At 43.8% G+C, this 17,517-nt stretch overlaps 1 protein-coding gene across 1 annotated transcript in view; it reads left to right on the top strand.

Annotated features, from left to right (window-relative positions):
- Positions 1-7,161: 7,161 nt before the first annotated feature.
- The window catches only part of LOC124778500 (trypsin delta-like), a 51,716-nt gene continuing 41,360 nt past the window's right edge, over positions 7,162-17,517 (top strand). The window contains exons 1-2 of the mRNA XM_047253648.1: positions 7,162-7,285; positions 9,812-9,903. Of these exons, the coding sequence (XP_047109604.1) occupies positions 7,162-7,285; positions 9,812-9,903 (216 nt within the window). The remainder of the gene's footprint in view (positions 7,286-9,811; positions 9,904-17,517) is intronic.

Genomic DNA, 17,517 nt, shown 5'->3' with positions numbered 1-17,517 from the left:
TGGTAAGGATCCCACACCGCGCAGCAATATTCTAACAGAGGACGAATGAGTGTAGTGTAAGCTGTCTCTTTAGTGGACTTGTTGCATCTTCTAAGAGTCCTGCCAATGAAACGCAACCTTTGGCTCGCCTTCCCCACAATATTATCTATGTGGTCTTTCCAACTGAAGTTGTTCGTAATTTTAACACCCAGGTACTTAGTGGAATTGACAGCCTTGAGAATTGTACTATTTATCGAGTAATCGAATTCCAACGGATTTCTTTTGGAACTCATGTGGATCACCTCACACTTTTCGTTATTTAGCGTCAACTGCCACCTGCCACACCATACAGCAATCTTTTCTAAATCGCTTTGCAACTGATAGTGGTCTTCGGATGACCTTACTAGACGGTAAATTACAGCATTATCTGCGAAAAACCTAAGAGAACTGCTCAGATTCTCACCCAGGTCATTTATATAGATCAGGAACAGCAGAGGTCCCAGGACGCTTCGCTGGGGAACACCTGATATCACTTCAGTTTTACTCGATGATTTGCCGTCTATTACTACGAACTGCGACCTTCCTGACAGGAAATCACGAATCCAGTCACACAACTGAGACGATACCCCATAGGCCCGCAGCTTGATTAGAAGTCGCTTGTGAGGAACGGTGTCAAAAGCTTTCCAGAAATCTAGAAATACGGAATCAACTTGAGATCCCCTGTCGATAGCGGCCATTAGTTCGTGCGAATAAAAAGCTAGCTGCGTTGCACAAGAACGATGTTTTCTGAAACCATGCTGATTACGTATCAATAGATCGTTCCCTTCAAGGTGATTCATAACGTTTGAATACGGTATATGCTCCAAAACCCTACTGCAAACCGACGTCAATGATATAGGTCTGTAGTTCGACGGATTACTCCTTTGGAGTTGGCAAAACTAATTAGCCATCTCCACTTCTTATTATTAATTATTGAATTCCTTGTGTTTATTCATGAAGTTCAACCAGAGGTATTTTTCTGCCTAGTGGCCGCTACGCCCCAGTTACCTGCCCTGGAAGTTAGCGTATTTTCGCGGCAGTGTACTTTTCCTCGCCTTGCCACTGATGTCTGGTAAGGCGTGTAGTTCGACAGCCTCCTTGATTGTGGTTTGGATATTTTGTTCTTCTGGACTACCTTGGTCGTAGTGGTTCCTTCTGTTTGTGGATGTTCTAAACATCGGATACTGAAGACGCAGTGCTGTCCGCCGATTCCGCCTTGCCTGGGTTATTCCATCGTTGTATTGGTTACCACACGTTAGGTAGATTTCGGAAGAGTGTTGGTCTGCGTTTAAACTGTCACTAGTTTGAGTTGCCATCCGTTAAGTGAATACAACTCTTGGCTGCCTGTCTCGTCAGTTACGAAGTTGAGCGACCCTTCCCAGGCCGATCCTTGGCGCACTGTCTGAGGCCCACTTCTCTCTTGGTTTGATCAGATTGTGTTTTTTTAAAAAAAAAAAAAAAAGAATGATTGTGTTTTTCTGTTTAAAAAATATTTTAATATCTCTTGGGGAAATTCAACCTTTTAAGAATTTGCTATCCAGGCCTTCAGCTGTTGAATTGTTTTGGAGTTATTACTATCGGGGCCTTTAGCCAACAAATAATTTGAAAGTCTGGTCAATAAGGCCTTCAGCTATGAGTGCAAATTGCTTAAGAGCTTTTCTTAGACATTGTGTCTTAATAGGCGAATTTGATAATTGTTCCTTATTGTCAACCTCATTTGCAATTGGTTCCTTCCCAAAGTCCCACGTCTCAGAAATGATGGTAGTTTGAGGTCAGTGGAATACACGTAACAGGGCATGTGGCTCGAAGCTCTCACTGAAGCAAACGATTTTCAGTGGTTAGTTATGTCACTGTGTTGGCAAATGTCCCTCAGATTGCTGCTGCAGTTGCGGTAGAATGCGACAAAGCCGTATGCCGAACACGATGGTCTTCCCTCTCGGTAGTGCCATGTAGTCATCTAGATCCCGGTCTTCTTGCGACTGTACATTCTCGTGACCACCACTGCCGGCAATGATGTATAGTGGCTGAATTCCTGCCGAGTCTTTCTGCAGTATCGCAGAAGGAACACCCAGCATCTCGTACCCCTATTACACTCGTTCAAACTCAGTGAGATCCTGACAACGGCGTTAATGCCGCCTTATAGACACTCCCAGCATCAACTCACCACGTCCAATCTAAAAGGTGACTCCCGGCTGTTACAGCCTGCATTTAAAACAAACCTGATTTGCGTCATCATAGCGACTCTATTAGACCCACTCTATGCAACTGGCACGAAATTTGAACAGACGCCATCTTTCAGATGTAAAAACACGCCTACCAATATTCGCTTACGTCGCACATCTCCTTCTTGGAGCTGCGATATTTTTTTCAGTCAGTGTATATTGTCAAATATTATTTATTGAGAATAGCTTCTCATGCCACATGCTTGTCCATTTGAAATGGAATTCAGTATGCCTTTGTGAATTGTTAGAACCAACGTCCACATGTGGGTGGTACTATTCATTTGCTTTATTCCATCTCTAAATATAAATATGTAGCGACATCTCTCTTTCTCTCTCTCTCTCTCTCTCTACGTCTCCTTTAATGAGCAGGTGAAATGTTTATTAGCTTTCATTAAGTGTTTCTTCAATTGATTATGTGACTTGCATGTTCGTGTATCACTTGCACTGATTATTTATGTTGTCGATGTAGGGCTACCACTTCTGCCCTATTATTCCTAATATAATAACATTCATTTATCTCAGTTTTCATATACATATTTACTGCATTATAGTACTGCTTTTGTCCGTATACGTACCCATGTAGCTTTGTCCTTTGATATTGATACTACAGCGACACATGGGACCATTACTGTGTGTTTTGGTGTGAAAGAAGAGCAACCATCCACTTTGCAAAACATGCACCAGCTATCTTTCTTAGCACGTTTTTAGCGATCGAGTAAGGATTGCGCAATGCAGTTCTGGGGATGCAGGCTGGAGTAGTGGTTTGATTTCAGATCTACCACAGCTCACTGTTTAGTAATTTTTCATTTGGTTACAGATGGTGAGTACATTCGCCCTGCACGAACCTAGGCTATGACCTGAGGTTAATATTGTACATTCAGAAGCATTTTGCTCGTGTCATAAATATAACAATGCGCCTTAAAGCTGAATTTTAATATTTACCTTTTCATACACAGGACCCAGGACCCACGTTCCTGAATTCCTGCCGTCTTTCTGTATTATCGCAGAAGGAACACCCAATTTATACTGACACACCTGTCAGATGTGAGTTACTCCAGATTTAGTATTTATGTATATGTTAATATTATAATAAATTTTTTCTATTATACGAAGGCATGCTGAATAGAAATGACTTAGAATTTTTTGATTCTGTACTCAAGATCAGCTGAGGTATTACAATTTCTACATATTACTTGGCAAATTTTCCCGCCTCGCTGACGCAAGCTACAATCCTCTGCCACCAGAGCATTGGTTCCCAACGTTTCTTAGACCATTACCCATGTGTGTGTGGTGGGTGGTTTCTGGTGCGTGTGTATGTGTGTGTGTGTATCTGGTAGAGTGAACGAAGAAGGAGTTGGTGGTGCATCACAAGTGCTACTCATAACTCCTTTCCAGATAAGAAATCTATCTATCCACAATAAGTGTAGACACTTGTTACAAGACATGCTTCCCCTGCAATACTCCTCTCCAGTGCGACACTTCATTGACCTGCACACTGCAACCCCATTTAAAATCAATTGGTTGCAGCACTCCTTACTTCTGAACCAGCAGAAGTACGAAGACTTCAAGCTGTTAATGCTTTGTGTCAGACCACAGCCGCTAATAGTAATAGTAATAGCAACAACAATAATAATAGTACTGTGTACAGCACTATAGTAGCCTTATGTAGTTACTTGTGTGTCGTGCTGTCAATTAATTCATTTATCTGTCTCGAAGTGAGTAATGAAGCAATTTCTGGACTACTGCAGGTACTCTCTACAACATCGAGAAGACACTTTCTTTAGAAGTATAAAATTTGTTACGTACGAGTATGTGTCACCTTTACCATCAACGATGTACGGGACAAAGCACAACGTATGTATGTAGACGTTGGACTATGTGAGGAACATGTAACCTCCATCACGTTAATACTACTAATTGAGACAGTGTAAATATCGATAACTTACATAATCAATAATAGGGTCTCACAAAATTACGATATTACACACATCAAAAATGGTTTTGCGTCGCCACGATTTCCAGAGTTCCGGAACCTGCACAGGAAATCGGAATAGAGATCAACGTATACGTAATTTCCGCCCTTTTTATTGCTCATGAAAACCACACATCGCATGTTGTACCACCATACAGTGAGACCTTCAGAGGTGGTGGTCGCGATTGCTGTACACACCGGTACCTCAAATACCAAGTAGCACATGCTCTTTCATTGACGTATGCCTTTATTCGGCGTGGCATACTATCCAGAAGCTCATAAAGGCACTGTTGGCCCAGAATGTTCCAATCCTCAACTGCTATTCGGCGTAGATCCATCGGAGTGGTTGGTGATTCACGTCATCCATAGACAGTAATTTTCACTCCATCCCAGGCATGTTCGATAGGGTTCATGTCTGAAGAAGATGCTGGCCACTCTAGTCGAGCGATGTCGTTATCCTAAAGGAAGTCATTCACAACATGTGCACGATGAGGGCTTGAATTGTCGTCCATGAAGACCAATGTCTCGCCAATATGCTGCCGATATGGTTGCACTATCGGTCGGCGGATGGCTTTCACATATCGTACAGCCATTACGGCGCCTTCTATGACCACCAGCGGCGTACGTCGGCCCCACGTAATGCCATTCCAAAAAGCAGGGAACCTGCACCTTCCTGCACTCGCTGGACAGTGTGTCTAAGGCGTTCAGACTGACCGGGTTACCTCCAAACACGTCTCCGACGATTGTCTGGTTGAAGGCATGTGCGACACTCATCGGTGAAGAGAACGTGATGCCAATACTGAGCAGTCCATTCGGCATGTTGTTGGGCACATCTGTACCGCGCTGCATGGCGTCGTGGTTTCAAAGATGTACCTCGCCATGGACGTCGGGAGTGAAGTTGCGCATCACGCAGCCTATTGTGCACAGTTTGAGTCGTAACGCGACGTCCTGTGGCTGCACCAAAAGCATTATTTCTGTCAGGATTCTCCCAAGCCATAATCCGTAGGTAGCGGTCATCCACTGCAGTAGTAGTCCTTGGGCGGCCTGAGCGAGGCATGCCATCGACAGTTCCTGTCTGTCTCTATGTCCTCCATGTCCGAACAACATCGCTTTAGTTCACTCCGAGACGCCTGGACACTTCCCTAGTTGAGAGCACTTCCTGGCACCAAGTAACATTTCGGACGCGATCGAACAGCGGTATTGACCGTCTAGGTATGGTTGAACTACAGACAACACGAGCCATGTACCTCGTTCCTGGTGGAATGACTGGAACTGATCGTCTGTCGGACCCCCTCCGTCCAATAGGCGCTGCTCATGCATTGTTGTTTACATCTTTGGACGGGTTTAGTGACATCTCTGAACAGTCAAACGAACTGTGTCCCTGATATAATATCCACAGTCAACGTCTATCTTCAGGCGTTAGGGGAACTGGGGGGATGCAAAATGTTTTTTGATGTATGTAGTAATGATTTTATGAAAATAATTTAGTTTCGTGACTGACACAGACGCGAACCGTTTAATTTTTACCCCTCAGAATATTTCATTTTCTCCCTCTGTAGGTAATTACGACGAGACTGCGAACCACAGCACCGGAGGGCTCCGAATAATAGCAAGTAACATGGCGGGGCGTAACGTAACTATGTCGGTATACTGCGGCACCCTCAGAAAACTGAAAGCACGAATTCGAAGATTTCGTCCCATATGGAGCAATCTCTTCTTTAGCATGATAGCGCCAGACCACACAACAGCGCTGCGACATGTGCAACAACCCGACACCTCAGGTTCAATGTCATCAGTCATCCTCCACACAGTACCGACTTGGCCCATCCGATTTTCATCTGTTTCTAAGACTTAAAGAAGAACTTCGAGGACCTCATTTTGACAGCGATGAAGCGATGCAAGCAGAGGTGAGATTGTGCCTGCATCAACAAAACAGATGTTCTACAGTGACGATATCAACGAAGTGGTCTCTCAGTGGGAGAAATGTGTTCGTCGCCAGGGTGACCATGTTGAAGAAAAATATGTAGACGTGAAGAATAAAGATACAGAATATAAACAACGTTTGTTTTATTTATAAAGTTTTACGAGCTTTCACATAAAAAATCGGAGGCATTACCTTTCAAGACGCCTTCATATACGAAGCGTCGATTACATTGTATAGCAGAAACTGAGATCAGTGGAAGTATACGATCACAGAAGCAAATTTTTGTGCCGAATTAGATGTTTCTGTTAAAAGATACTTTTATCCGTGTAAGTTTTCAGGACGTATTATGATACCTCCTGGATATTAATATAGATATCCAAATGGCCGCTTGTGCCGCCTGGCCCTTGATAGGTTTTCCATGTCTCTTATAAAGTTAAGTTCTTACGGCATGAAACGTAGCAAGATTCAACAACACCGTTACATAAGAAATGGCAATGTGTGTCCACCACCTGCCTTGTCTCAAGAGACATTTCTGCTGATGCCCATGAGTCGCTACTCACGGATGAAAGCAGATTCGTCATTCTTGGATCCATAAAGTTGAGTGTGACCGGACTTAATGTTAGGGGCCCGAAGTCGTCAAAAATTTTACCGAATCAGATCTATGGAGCCTAATAATTAGTAAAGCGTAAAAGCATATGTGCTACGCAATGTTTCTGTCCTCATAACTGTAATCAAGTTAAAGCAGTATAAGCTCATACAGTTAGATGCCTTACCAGATACGATTACAAACATCCAGACAGAAGTGAAGGAAGAAAGAAAAATATCTGAGAATCTTCTTGGCTTAGGTTCAGCTTTACAATTATTAAAAGACTAGGATTAGACTGAATGCAGTTACTTTATTGGTGGAGTCTGCCTTCGACTCCGCACATGGGTGTTTCTCAAGTAATCTGGGATGTGTTATCGAAAGACAAGTGAATGCTAGTCAGATAGCGAGGAATTAAGATATTGTTGTCGGATTAGGGGAGATGTGTGCTTCGGTATGTTCTCGCTATAAGAAGTACTCGTGTGCACAGACATTCAGAGACATCATGCTGAGGTCGGTGTGCCTACTGCTTTTCGCGACTGTGGCAGGAGTGTTCTGCACCGCAGGTGAGTCCTACATATACATGTATATTCTGAAAGCCAGTGTGAGGTGGCTTCCTTCAATTACGATCGTGTATAGCACAATGATTTGTCTGTCGTTTACCCAGTTCCTGCGGAAGCGATACGTATCGTATGTAGAGTTCGGCTTTAGAAGTCGTTTAACAACTGAAAATGCTATATTCTCTTTTCTCTGTGAGGTACTGGATGGGGTAAACAAAAAGTTTCGAACGCTTGACGTATATTTTGATTTAACCAAGGCATTTCATTGTGTTGATCACAAAATATTCCTCCAGAAGTTGGACCATTACGGAATACGGGGAGTATCTCACAATTGGTTCACCTCTTACTTTAGCAACAGGCAGAAAAAGGTCATTATTCACAATGTTGATAACGGCTGTGATGTGGGATCTGAGTGGGGTACTGTCATGTCGGGGGTGCCCCAGGGTTCACTGTTGGGGCCGCTCCTGTTCCTTATTTATATAAATGATATGCCCTCTAGTATTAAGGGTAACTCTAAAATATTTCTGTTTGCTGATACCACTAGCTTCGTAGTAAAGGATGTTGTGTGGAACATTGACTCGGTTTCAAATAGTGCAGTACATGACCTCAGTTCATGGCTTGTAGAAAATAAACTAACGTTAAATCATAGTAAGACTCAGTTTTTACAGTTTCTAACAGACAATTCAACAAAACCTGATGTTTTAATTTCACAGAACGGCATATGATTATTGAAACTGAACAGTTCAAATTTCTAGGTGTTCAGATAGATAGTAAACTGTCGTGGAAAGCCCACGTTCAGGATCTTGTTCAAAGACTTAATACTGCCATTTTTACTATTCGAACGGTATTAAATGTGAGTGATACTTCGACACGAAAAATAATCTGCTTTGCTTATTTTCATTCACTTATGTCGTATGGTATTATATTTTGGGGTCACTCTTCCCATTCTACAAGGATATTTTTGGCTCAGAAACGGGCGGTTCGGGCAATAAGTGGTGTGAGTTCACAGAGCTCTTGTCGAACTCTGTTCACGAGTCTGGGTGTTTTGACATTGCTCTCTCAATATATATATATTCCTTATTGTCGTTTCTTGTTACCAATATTAGTTTATTCCAAAGAATAAGCAGCTTTCACTCGGTTAATACTCGGCAGAAATCAAACCTGCATTTGGATCGGACTTCCTTAACTCTTGTGCAAAAAGGTGTGCAGTATACTGCTGCAATCATCTTCAATAAGGTGCCACTCGAATTCAAAAATCTTAGCAGCAATCCACGCGCTTTCTAATCTAAACTGAACAGTTTCCTCATGGGTCACTCCTTTTATTCTGTCGAGGAGTTCCTTGAGAAATTAAGCTGATTCTTATTGTATTGCTGATAACGTTTACTTGAACTTATGGACTGATATTTTTTCAGGTTCATGAACATTTATTTTTATCTGTTATTACTTTTATGTTGTAATTTGATGTACTGATACGTTCCATGACCTTGGAGATTTGCTCCTCAATTTGGTCCTATGGAACTTGACGTGTAAATAAATAAACAAATAAATGTATGAACGCGTGGGTGTTCGTTCTTTTGCACATGTCCGAAAGCACAGACACCACGCATTCATATAATGGATACGCCTAGCTGGGCTATGGATCCATCATTTTCAGTGCGCATTCACAAATACGTCCGACCTCTTTTGAGAATCTCAGAGTAGCGAACGTGGAGACTGCAGATTGTTGGCGCTCGGTGGGGATGTGGGTCGGCCGTGAGTCCGCGCAGCTACGATACGGCGGTGGCTCGGATGGCGCAGTTGTTAATGCACCTGACTAGCAATCAGGAAACCGCGTGTTCGAATCCCGATCCGGTGCACATTTTCACTCTTCGTAGTTTATACCTTACAGTAGACTATTTTCCTTATAATCCTTGTTTCCCTTTTCTGTAGTTTATACAACTCGCAACACAGTACTACGCATCCACTTGTGTATGGACATTATGGTTTCACCAATACGTTTTAGTGCTTTACGAATGCATTTTTTGGTTGTATAGCTTCCTCGTGATTCCACAAACGTTTCCTGTTTGCACACACTTTCCTCTAAAGTACTTGTTTTTGCAGAATTAGCTTGAAACATTACTCTCAAAAACAGAAATTTTATCACCTTTTCTATTTGACCCAAATCACTTACTGAAATTTTTAAAGAAGTTTTAATGTCCATGAGGAATTAGATTTCTTGTACATATACTCTTCAATCTGTTTTGATGTCTGATATCTTCAAACGATAGACTTGCATCAGTTTATTTATTAAATTTCCAAAATGGTAGTAAATATCAGGTAATCAACTGCAACACCTTTGTCCTCTCTGCAGATTGTTATTGGTACATTTTTTTAAAGAGATTTCATTAGTCATTTAATTCACTGTAACTTACGTGCACACCAGAACACTCAAGACGGCAGCTCAAGGAGTATTACCTGCTTCATCCTCGGGAATGTGGATGTTGACGTATGAAATGAGGACAGAGGACGAATTGGACATTTCGATTGTTTCAGGCCGTACGGCGCGCCACGGCCCTTCAGTGTCGGTGGTCAATGGGCGAATCATCAACGGCGTGGACGCCGCTCCTGGGGAATTCCCTGCACAGGTGAGTTCGTTTGCAAGAGGCTGCACGATGTGAGTCACGTGCTTGACAAGTTTTTACTAATCGTCTCCTAGTCGTATTTTTCCCACGATTCTATATCTCATTCCTTTTGCCGGGTTCCTTGACAGAAGTTAAATAGCAGAATTCTGCTTATGTTAGACACAACCCAATTGAACAAAATTAGTAGTCACTCCCTTAAGCCAATGGCAACTCATGACGAGTTGTACTCTCACAGTAAAAGCAAGTGAAATTGCCTGACAATGAAAGAAGTGTGGTGTCTACATTCAGAAGACTGTTTACAAGTTTACCATATCTAATAGTCATACTAGCCGAAGCGTAGGTCATATTAGCTGATACGTATTAAATCTGATTTCACAGCAACTAGTAAGATATTAAAGTATGATGTCGTAGTCCGTCTGGAGCGGTGTAGATGGTGCAGAACTGATACCAACAGGTCACGTAACCCTCCATTGCTAATGTAAATCGAAGCAAATATGTTGTGTGTATTTGCCAGATGGTTGTATGTGCAGAGGTCCGGAAACACGCGTGACGAAGCGAAGCGATCCGTTGCAAGTAGACTTGTAAAATTGCTGTAGGCTACTGTAGATCATCGTAACTAAGCGTAGACTACAGTGGTTCTCCAAGTAGCTTTGGTCAGTTAAGAATGTAACCGTGTTACCTGTACATTAGGTGTGCTGCGTACCTGTTGATCGTTACCTCATTTAGGACGCTTTGTTTGCGTGCGCAGTCAGTGTCTTGCTAGATTCCCCTAGAAACTGAAGCGGAGAACCGTCAAGAAACTGAATGGGAATATACAAAGGGCCGCGTAGACTACGGAACGTTTTGATTCTACACAGTTGTCCTCCTGTCTGTTACTTAAAAATAAACAGTTACTGCCAATGCTTAATTGAGTTTTATTTGTTGATTTCTAGCGAAACCGCTAAACAAATTTCGCAATTATCAGTGATAAGAGGAAACTCTTGCCTTTGATCGTGATGAAGAAAGTTCTAGTGAGTACAAAAGAACAAGAATAATAATACAGGATGGAGAAAAATTGTGTCACGAAATTTTAACCCTCTACAGCTGATGCCAGAAGGAACCAAAATTATTAATTTTGCGTAGGTCGACAACGCACAATTTTTAAACTACGGAAAGTTGGCGCCACGCTCTCCGATTGGCCGCGGGGTTTCCCTGTTTCCGGATTCTCTGATCAACGCATGACTGCGAATGCTTTGCCTGTCTGAAATGGAGTTGCATCCAAGGCACGCTCGGTGGCAGCGCGCCAGCCTTCCACTCTGGGGGCCTGGGAGCGAATCCACTGGGGTCCCGACACATCCATTCTAGTTTCATGATAAGACATTCCGGGAACAAACGCGTCAACAGCTGTTCGCGTGCAGAAAGTCTTTTCCAACTTGTGTCGGCCCTGAAGAAGGTTTCTTTTTGTAGCTACGACATCGTTTACTTATAGCAGGTGCTCCAACTGGCGGCCCTCTGACGCGACACAAGCTTGGTAACGTCGTACGTTGTTTTGCCGGACTCTTTGAATGGTTCAAATGGCTCTGAGCACTATGGGACTCAACTGCTGAGGTCATTAGTCCCCTAGAACTTAGAACTAGTTAAACCTAACTAACCTAAGGACATCACAAACATCCATGCCCGAGGCAGGATTCGAACCTGCGACCGTAGCGGTCTTGCGGTTCCAGACTGCAGCGCCTTTAACCGCACGGCCACTTCGGCCGGCGCCGGACTCTTTCAAAAATTCCTGGCGTTACCCTGATGTGATTGGCGGCATATTGAATGCGATCCATTAATTCCTCCTCGTTTCTTGGTGGTTTGCGTCCGAGTGGGCGAACTACAACCTTGAAGAATCCCCACAGGAAAAAGTCCGGTGGCGTGAGGTCTGGTGGTCGCGGGGGTCATGTCCTGCGAGCACCTCTGCCAATTACCCGGCCGACGAAGAGTTCATTTAAATATCCGCGCACAGCACGACTGTTATGTGCGGGTGTCCCCTCGTGTTGCAACCACATGTGTAGTCGTGTGTCCAGGTGAACATCTTCCAACAGTCCGAGTACAGTTTCTTACAAAAAGTGAAGGTAATTTTCCCCGGTAAGTCGAGGAGGTAGACAGACCGGCCCAATCACCCACAATGCCTGCCAAAATGTTGAGCGAAGATAGTTCCTGATGTACGTCGACGAACGTGAAGTTAGGATTTCCCTTGACCCAGTAATGAATGTTGCGAGTGTTGTAAAGGCCATCCCGATGGAAGGTGCACTCGTCGGTGAACAACACAACAGCAGGGACGGCGGGATCTCGCGCAACACGTCGCAGAAACCACCGGCAAAACCGTAGCCTGCGCTCATAGTTCGTCACAGGATTTATGTGTCGGGCAGAGTGGAAACTAAATGGATACTGGCCGTCATCCCTCAAAACCTCCCTGATCAACCGATGAGTGACCCCCATATCGTGTCCAACAGCTCGATTACTTGTAGGTGCTTCCTCGAAGCGCTCGAGAACAGCCTCTTCAAATGAAGCACCCTGTCGTGTTGGAGGTCTTCCAGCGTCACCATGATATCACGCAAACGAGCCTGTTTCGCCAGGTCGCCAGCAGTGAATTGCTGTAAACGTTTGCAGGTGTGGGTGGCGTCTTGCTGGGTTCCGTTCTTCATGCAATCGTCGAGCTTCATGCGCATTACCGTCGGCTAGACCACAAACAAAAACCATATCTCGTTGTTCTTCAAACGAATACTGTGCCGCCATGCTTACTATATGACTAAATCGCAGGTGACGTGTGTTTGCTCCGAAGCGAAGCTTATGTGTGAATGCGTCTGACGTGAGGTGGAGACAAACAGCAAGGCCTATTCGACACGTGCGCGTATCATGTTGGAGCAGTGACGGGGCGAGGGACGTTTGTACGCGTGAACCGACAACCATAGCGCTGCCCGCCAACCGACGAAAAGCAACAGGGCAATCCCACGGCCAATCGGAGAACGTAGCGCCAAGTTTCCGTAGTTTAAAAACGGTGCGTTGTCAGCCTACAAAACATTGGTAATTTTGGTTCCTACTGGCATCAGCTATCCATGGTTAAAATTTCGTGACACTATTTTTCTCCATCCTGTAGAGGTTTATTATTATTATTTTTTTTTTTTACGCCTGTGCACGTAAATTGCGCTTGCACCAAAAGTAACTGCTTTCATTACATAAAAGTGCAGACATTACGCGATGAACTAATTTTTATTACTTATAAAATGCGGTTTACATTTTGTAAGGATATAAAATACACACTAAAGCTGAATGATGTGCGATTCTAATTATGTCCAAAACAAACAAACAAACAAGAAACGAAGAGAAATCGTCGGCTCCCAGTTCATTTCTCAGGATTTAACACGTCGTTCATGTATTGTCTCAAAACTACCGAACCTTAGTTTTTAGTTCTGTGCAACTGTAATTGCGGTCTGCAGTTGGTCGCTCGTCTTCACATAGCCACTCACAGTCACAAACGTTCACTGCATTGTAAACCACTTTCGTTCGGTCACAAAAGGAATTTTCGATGTCACCTTATGTTCCGATTTACAGCATTCGAAAACAAATACACGTTTTGCAAAGTACATGATTGTACCATGAGAGAGGAAGTCAACCATAATAACCACTTCAGAATCCCAGATGACCGCCACCGTGACTTCACTGGCTGAGGGCCCGGCTTTGAACATTTTCTTCCGACGAGAACTGGTGGAGGAGTGTTTCAGTCCTACCAGTAGAGACGTCCAGTTGAGCAGCGAGGCGTTTGATTGTGATCCGTCTAGCACCTCAGAGTGTCTGGACGTTCCAACATCGCTGAAGTCACAGCTGTGTGCGACCGGCCAGCACGCGGAAGATCGGACAGGTGTGAGGGACCTCGTTGCGATGATGACACGTGCCTCGCCCAACGACTCACCGTGCTCTTGTTCACTGCCGCGTCTCCGTAGACATTCTGCAAGCGCCAATGAATATCTGCGGTGTTCTGGTTTTCTAACAAAAGAAACTCAATGACAACTCTCTGCTTGGAATGCACCTTCGTTACAGACGCAATTTTGAGGGCTACGTATAGTACCACCAGCTATCGGAACTTCATGAAACCACAGGGGCCGAAGTGGTAGTATTCCACGATGTCTCATAACAAATTCAATTTTTTTTTAACTGAAATTTGCCGAAAAAGAAAAATGTGTTGCATTACGTATTGAACGCTCCTCTTACAAGCAGATAGAGCTGCACGTCTCCAATGGGCCAAACACAGAGAGCGGACATTAGCTGGCTAGAGGTGGGTAGTGTGATGCGACGAGTTGCTATGAAGCCTCTTTCCAAATGATGCAAGCGACTGAATGCACCGACGGCTACATGAGGCGTTTAATACGACGTGTATGGAGGATTCATTTCAGGCCACACTTGGTTCTGTGATGTTTTACCGATGTTTTTCGTACCGTGTCTTGGGCCACTCGTTCAAAATGCCGTGTACATGAACCACACACCTTTTAAACATTCTTGATGACGAAGGGATGTCTTTTCCTCCACATCTTCGTGGCCATGTGCTGGGACACTCGTCTTTCAAGATGTTCGACAGAGCTGCATGCATACTTTCCTTGTTTAACGAATACGTAAGCACTATTCTGCACAAGCACTGACCCGCTACGTCATCCTAATCTTAATATAATAGAAAATGTCTGGGACTACTTGGAAGAGCGGATGAAACATAGTAGTCAATATCCCAGCAACTTGGCAGCACTCTGGAATCCGGTCACCAGTAAGTGGCTTCCTCTGTATGGGCATACCTGAAGAAAACGTGTGGACAGTCTTCCTCGCCAAGCTGAGAGCGTTATAAGGGCTACAGGCTGTGTTACAATGTATTAGCGTCATGTCGTTAGCTTTTTGTTCGGTTCTCTTACGTGTCTTACAATGAAAAAGGACACCCAATTTTTTGTTGTGTGAGAACAATGCGGAGAATGAAGAAATTCACATTTATTTTTAGGCTCTCCAAACCTGTCGCTTGGAAAGTCAAAATACGAAGCTTCTCTGACAGTAATACGCTTGGAAACACAATAGGTTTGCCATCCGTCCCGTTTATGTACGGATCGTCTCTACTTTTAGATAATTGTTTCCTGTCCCCATATGCTTATTACGCGACGCCCTCTAGTCCCTACTCTTTCGGTTTATGTATGAAGGTAGTGATTGTTCTCGAATGTTGATGACTGTGCATAGAGGTATATCAACAACAGCCCGCATCTCGTGGTCGTGCGGTAGCGTTCTCGCTTCCCACGCCCGGGTTCCCGAGTTCGATTCCCGGCGGGGTCAGGGATTTTCTCTGCCTCGTGATGGCTGGGTGTTGTGTGCTGTCCTTAGGTTAGTTAGGTTTAAGTAGTTCTAAGTTCTAGGGGACTGATGACCATAGCTGTTAAGTCCCATAGGGCTCAGAGCCATTTTTTATATCAACAACACCTGTCAGCAGATGAGGGTTTCAAAAAATAGTTCAAATGGCTCTGAGCACTATGGGACTTAACATCTGAGGTCATCAGTCCCCTAGAACTTAGAACTACTTAAACCTAACTTACCTAAGGACACCTCACACATCCATGCCCGAGGCAGGATTCGAACCTGCGACCGTAGCGGTCGCACGGTTCCAGCTGAGGGTTTCAATTAATTATCATTTATTCTAGAGAAGCTGCACAGTCAATAATTGTTCTTTCGAGAACAGTTACTGTCTTCGTACATATAGTTAAAAGGCTGCCCAGCCATTGACCTTCGTCTGTGCGAATGCGCACAGGTTGCCCTAACTCTTACGGGAATAGTCACCTTAGTGTGCGAGAGTAATGAGTGGGTGGACGAATATCTATTAGGTACATTACGTATGTTGATGTGGACAGTTGGGAGTGTGGGTCACACGGGAAGCGTACAAGGGATAAGTCCCTTCAGTCGCACTGTTCATCTGTGTCCTCGGTATGCCGTCACGGTAGCTCAGCGTGTTCGGTCAGAGGGTTAGCTGCCCTCTGTAATAAAAAAACTGAGTTAATCGATCAACGACGAGCTTAAAACGGGTGTTTTACAACATCCGCCCCGAGCAGATGCAACGAACGAAAACGAACAAAATGAGATTAAAAAAATGGATAGAGCGTCTTCCGTGTAAGCAGAAGATCCTGGGTTCGAGTCCTGGTCGGAGCACAGATTTTCAGCTCTCCCCATCGAGGTATATCAACAACACTTGTCGGCAGCTGAGGATTTCAATTAACTATCTTTTGGTTTACTTTAACGGTTTTACTTTTCTTCATATTGCATAGTTTTTCTTGCATACTCTTACGTTTATCGTTTCACTGTTGTTAGCCAAAGCCAGTGCGTGCAAAATACACAAGAGAACAACAAAACTAGGGGTATAAAATTTAATTGTTTCGCCGTTGCGTTTGCATAACAGTGTTGAAGAGGTGGTGGTATTTTTTGGAATGATCGAGTGAAGGAGTATTGGGGTGTATCGTATAACTCAATAAATTGTATTCCACGTAACGTGTAAACGTGTAACGAATAGCAGAGAGCTTCAATTACGAATGAAATCCTTTAATGTGAATTTGCAATTTGTAAGTTCTGAAAACAGCGATGACTGTTTCTACACCTGATAAGAGAGCTACAAAATCGTCTGTCCTATAATGTGGAAGTCTAACGTATTTTTTCCTAGTGAATCCACAAATGTTTTCAGTCTCTCGACAGGTGGATCAGTCACGATGATCGACACATCTGATCTTGTAACGTTATCCAACATGGCTTAGAAATAGTAATACTGCTAAGATAAACCACTGTAAGATAAACCACACAAGAAGACTTCAAGAAGAAAGTAATGATTCGAGTTCGAAAGAAGACAACTGCTGCAAGTATGAGTGATACTGAACTCTCAGTTTAGTCACATGTAATCGTAAAATACTGACACGGACTATTTAGAGAAAAATGACAAAAATGGTATAATCTGATCTCGGGGATGGTCAGTTTGGGTTCTGGAGAAATGTAGCAACATGCGAAGACGTACTGGCCTTATGACTAGCCTTAGAAAACCGGTGAAAGAAACTTCCTAGCAGATTAAAACTGTTTGCGGACCGAGACTCGAACTCGGGACCTTTGCCTTTCGCGAACAGGTGCTCGACCATCTGATCTACCCAAACACGACCCACGACCGATCCTCACAGCTTCAATTCTGCCAATACCTTGTCTCCTACCTTCCAAACTTCACATAAAATAGGCAAACAAATGCTCGTAGAAATTGTAGTCATATACACACATCAAAAAAGTTTTCATCATCCCGGTTCCCAGAACTCCTAAAGATAGACGTTGATTGTGGATATAGTGTCACAGATACAGTACCTTTGACTGTTCAGTCACTAAACCCGCCCAAATATGTACACAACCATGCATGAGCAGCGCCCATTAGACTGAGGGGGTCCGACAGCCGATCAGTTCCAGTCATATCCCCAAGAAGGAGGTACACGACTCGTCTATAGTTCAACCATGCACAGACGATCAATATCGCGGTTCGGTCACGTCCACATTGTTACTTTGTGCCATAGGACGTCGTGTTGCGACTCAAACTGTGCGCAATAGGCTGCATGATGC

This window comes from Schistocerca piceifrons, chromosome 1 (genome assembly GCF_021461385.2).
Source record: "Schistocerca piceifrons isolate TAMUIC-IGC-003096 chromosome 1, iqSchPice1.1, whole genome shotgun sequence".
In the NCBI taxonomy this organism is placed as follows: Eukaryota; Metazoa; Arthropoda; class Insecta; order Orthoptera; family Acrididae; genus Schistocerca; species Schistocerca piceifrons.
The sequence above is the reverse complement of the archived record's forward strand: the minus strand, read 5'-3'. Positions and strand labels throughout refer to the sequence as shown.